Source organism: Limulus polyphemus, unplaced genomic scaffold, assembly GCF_000517525.1.
Source record: "Limulus polyphemus unplaced genomic scaffold, Limulus_polyphemus-2.1.2 Scaffold80, whole genome shotgun sequence".
NCBI classification, from domain to species: Eukaryota; Metazoa; Arthropoda; class Merostomata; order Xiphosura; family Limulidae; genus Limulus; species Limulus polyphemus.
In genome coordinates, this window is record NW_013665690.1 from 305,652 (window position 1) to 308,489 (window position 2,838).

The 2,838-nt window shown below is 33.8% G+C and overlaps 1 protein-coding gene across 1 annotated transcript in view; it reads left to right on the forward strand.

The window, feature by feature from the left end:
• The window catches only part of LOC106467391 (symplekin-like), a 67,656-nt gene that overhangs the window by 61,737 nt on the left and 3,081 nt on the right, over nucleotides 1–2,838 (forward strand). Inside the window, exons 28-29 of the mRNA XM_022396366.1 lie at nucleotides 385–572; nucleotides 1,872–2,048. Coding sequence (XP_022252074.1) covers nucleotides 385–572; nucleotides 1,872–2,048 — 365 coding nt within the window. The remainder of the gene's footprint in view (nucleotides 1–384; nucleotides 573–1,871; nucleotides 2,049–2,838) is intronic.

Genomic DNA, 2,838 nt, shown 5'->3' on the forward strand with positions numbered 1-2,838 from the left:
ATAATTGTTCTATACTATTTTCCTTTGAGGTCCAGCTTTTTTACACTACAAAGCTTCAGCTCAACTTTCTGTAGTAACTGGTGTTAAATAACTATAATGTTATGGTAATCCAAGTTTTTGTACTACCTGTGAGCAGGACCAAACCTGGATCTCTTGCATGACAAGAGAATACTCTACGAACTGAGCTAAATGGTAAACCCCCAGCAATTCTAAGTATGTCACCTTTTAACAACTCAAGTTACCACAAAATGGGGAGATGTATGCAGTGTTTAAACAACACATTTGTAATTGTCTTAGCTGTCAACCCTTACCTGATAAAGCACCACTTGTATCCATATTTATAACTGTTTGGTGTGTATACTAATGTAAACCTTCACTTTTCAGCTACAGGCCTGTGCTTTGCCCAGAAGCAGATCTATACACAGGAGGTCTTGGCTGTCGTGATGCAGCAGTTAATGGAACAAAGCCCACTTCCAACACTGTTGATGAGAACAGTAATTCAATCTTTGTCCCTCTATCCTCGTTTAATTGGTTTTGTTATGAACATCCTTCAGAGGTTGATTTTAAAACAGGTATGTCAAGATTTTTTGTTACCACTAAATATCTAATGTAAATATCAGTTTCCAATGCTAATAATTCTTTGATCTTATAAACAGATGTTTTGATATAATATTGTTTTATTAGATAGCTATAGTTCTTGTTCTTCAATTTTGTAACCAGAATTTGACATTGACATTAAAGAAGATGGGTTATGATAATAATTACTAATTAATTTGCTACTCTTATCTAAAAATAAACTATATTAAACTAATTTTTTCTCCTAAGCCATGAATTTTAGATACAGAGTGAGGAAGAGCTATAGAAACATATTGAGGCAATGGCAAGTAAGACTGAGAAACTGGGAAATCTAATGATGTTTTTGCCATTGCCTTTGTACTACTGCTCAAACTTTTTTGTAAGACTGAGAAACTGGGAAATCTGATAATGTTTAAAAAGTTTGAGCAGTAGTACAAAGGCAACGGCAAGTAAGACTGAGAAACTGGGAAATCTGATAATATTTAAAAAAGTTTGAGCAGTAGTATAAAGGCAACGGCAAGTAAGACTGAGAAACTGGGAAATCTGATAATATTTAAAAAAGTTTGAGCAGTAGTACAAAGGCAGCGGCAAGTAAGGCTGAGAAACTGGGAAATCTGATAATGTTAAAAACATATTTGAGCAGTAGTACAAAGGAAAACGAATGTGAACTAAAGATTGTTAAAAAAAGACTGAGATGAGAAACCAAATAAGTTGATGAACACTCAAATGGTTTTGAGTTAGTTATTTGTTTTTAGGAAAAGTTTTTACTCATTTATTTTATTTTGATGTTTACGAACATGGTAAAATACTGCAGTTGGAAATATATTACTTTGTTTTCTGTGTTGAAAGTCAGTTAACTGTGGCTAAACAAAATAAAAACAGTACAAAGTGGATTACTGTGGCTTACCATATATAGTGTGTTCACTAATATCAATATGAGATTTGTGACGATTGAATACAGTGCATTTATAACTACATTGCTTTGATTGTGTCAAAACATCTACAGTACTATTATAAGAATATTAAACTTGAATTATGATATGCATTTGAGTGGGAAAAAAGAAAGTTGTAGAAAATGGACCAAAACTACTGGAATTTCACAGCCTCAGGGTATTTAAACCTTTTTTTTTATTTTTTTACAAGTGTTTTTTTTTAATTCCATTTCATCTGTTGTTTACTAGTTTTATACTAAGAAAGATAAGATTCACATCAAAACACTTGTATTAATCTGGCATTATTTTTGCTGAATACGTCAAGGCTGTAAGTATGAATTGTATGTTCTTTTAATTGTATAGGTGTGGAAACAGAAAAAAGTATGGGAAGGATTTATCAAGTGTTGTCAGAGAACCAAACCCCAGTCTTTCCAAGTTCTGTTACAGCTTCCACCCCAACAGCTACTTAATGTATTTGAGACAAGCCCAGAACTCCAAGATCCTCTTCTTCAGCATGTTCTCTCATTCACTGATCATCAGGTAGTCTACAGCATTTATCTGTACTTACATATTTATTGTACATATGATGATGACAAGCAAACTTGTCTAAAGAGTGTAATTTGTTATTCTCTTTTTTGTTTGTTTGTTTCATCTTCCTGTATAACTGTTTTAAAAGTAAATTTCTTTACACTTTTTTAGGACTTGTTCAGTCCCCCAGTGATAAGCTAGAAGGGTTATACAGAAACTCTCATTTTTGTCAATCTGAGATAAAGTCATTAAGAGATTAGGGAACAATATCTGAAATAAGCTAAATCCAGTTTTATGTTGTTTTTCTCAGCACTTGCTGAAAATGAAGAATTCAAACCGTGAGCCTAGGCCTATGGCAACAAGTAGGTGCACTGTGCAGGTATTTTTCCACCCCTGTGAGTCAGGTAAAAGCCAGTCTGCCCACACTTCCCTTGGCTTCAGTCACACGTTGTCTGTCCTATCAGCTAGTATTGAGTGATATTCCCTGTGATTATTTTTGCACCAAACTTTCCAAAAACCTTTAAACACGAGTGCTTTGTATTGATTTATGTTTTCATCTCATTGTGTGTTTGTCAGCAAGATTTTTTCAACAATGGCTGAATGGATTTGGACAAAAGTTGGTATATTATACATTTGGACTATGACCCAACTTAGAAGTGACTATTTTTGGAGGGTAAAGATCAAAGGTCAAGGTCCCCCCAAAAAACCTATCTGTTAGCAGGTGGACCTATTTTTCACACTATTTTTGCTCTATAACTCAGTCAAAAATGATTAGATTTTGATGAAACTTGGTGGACATATG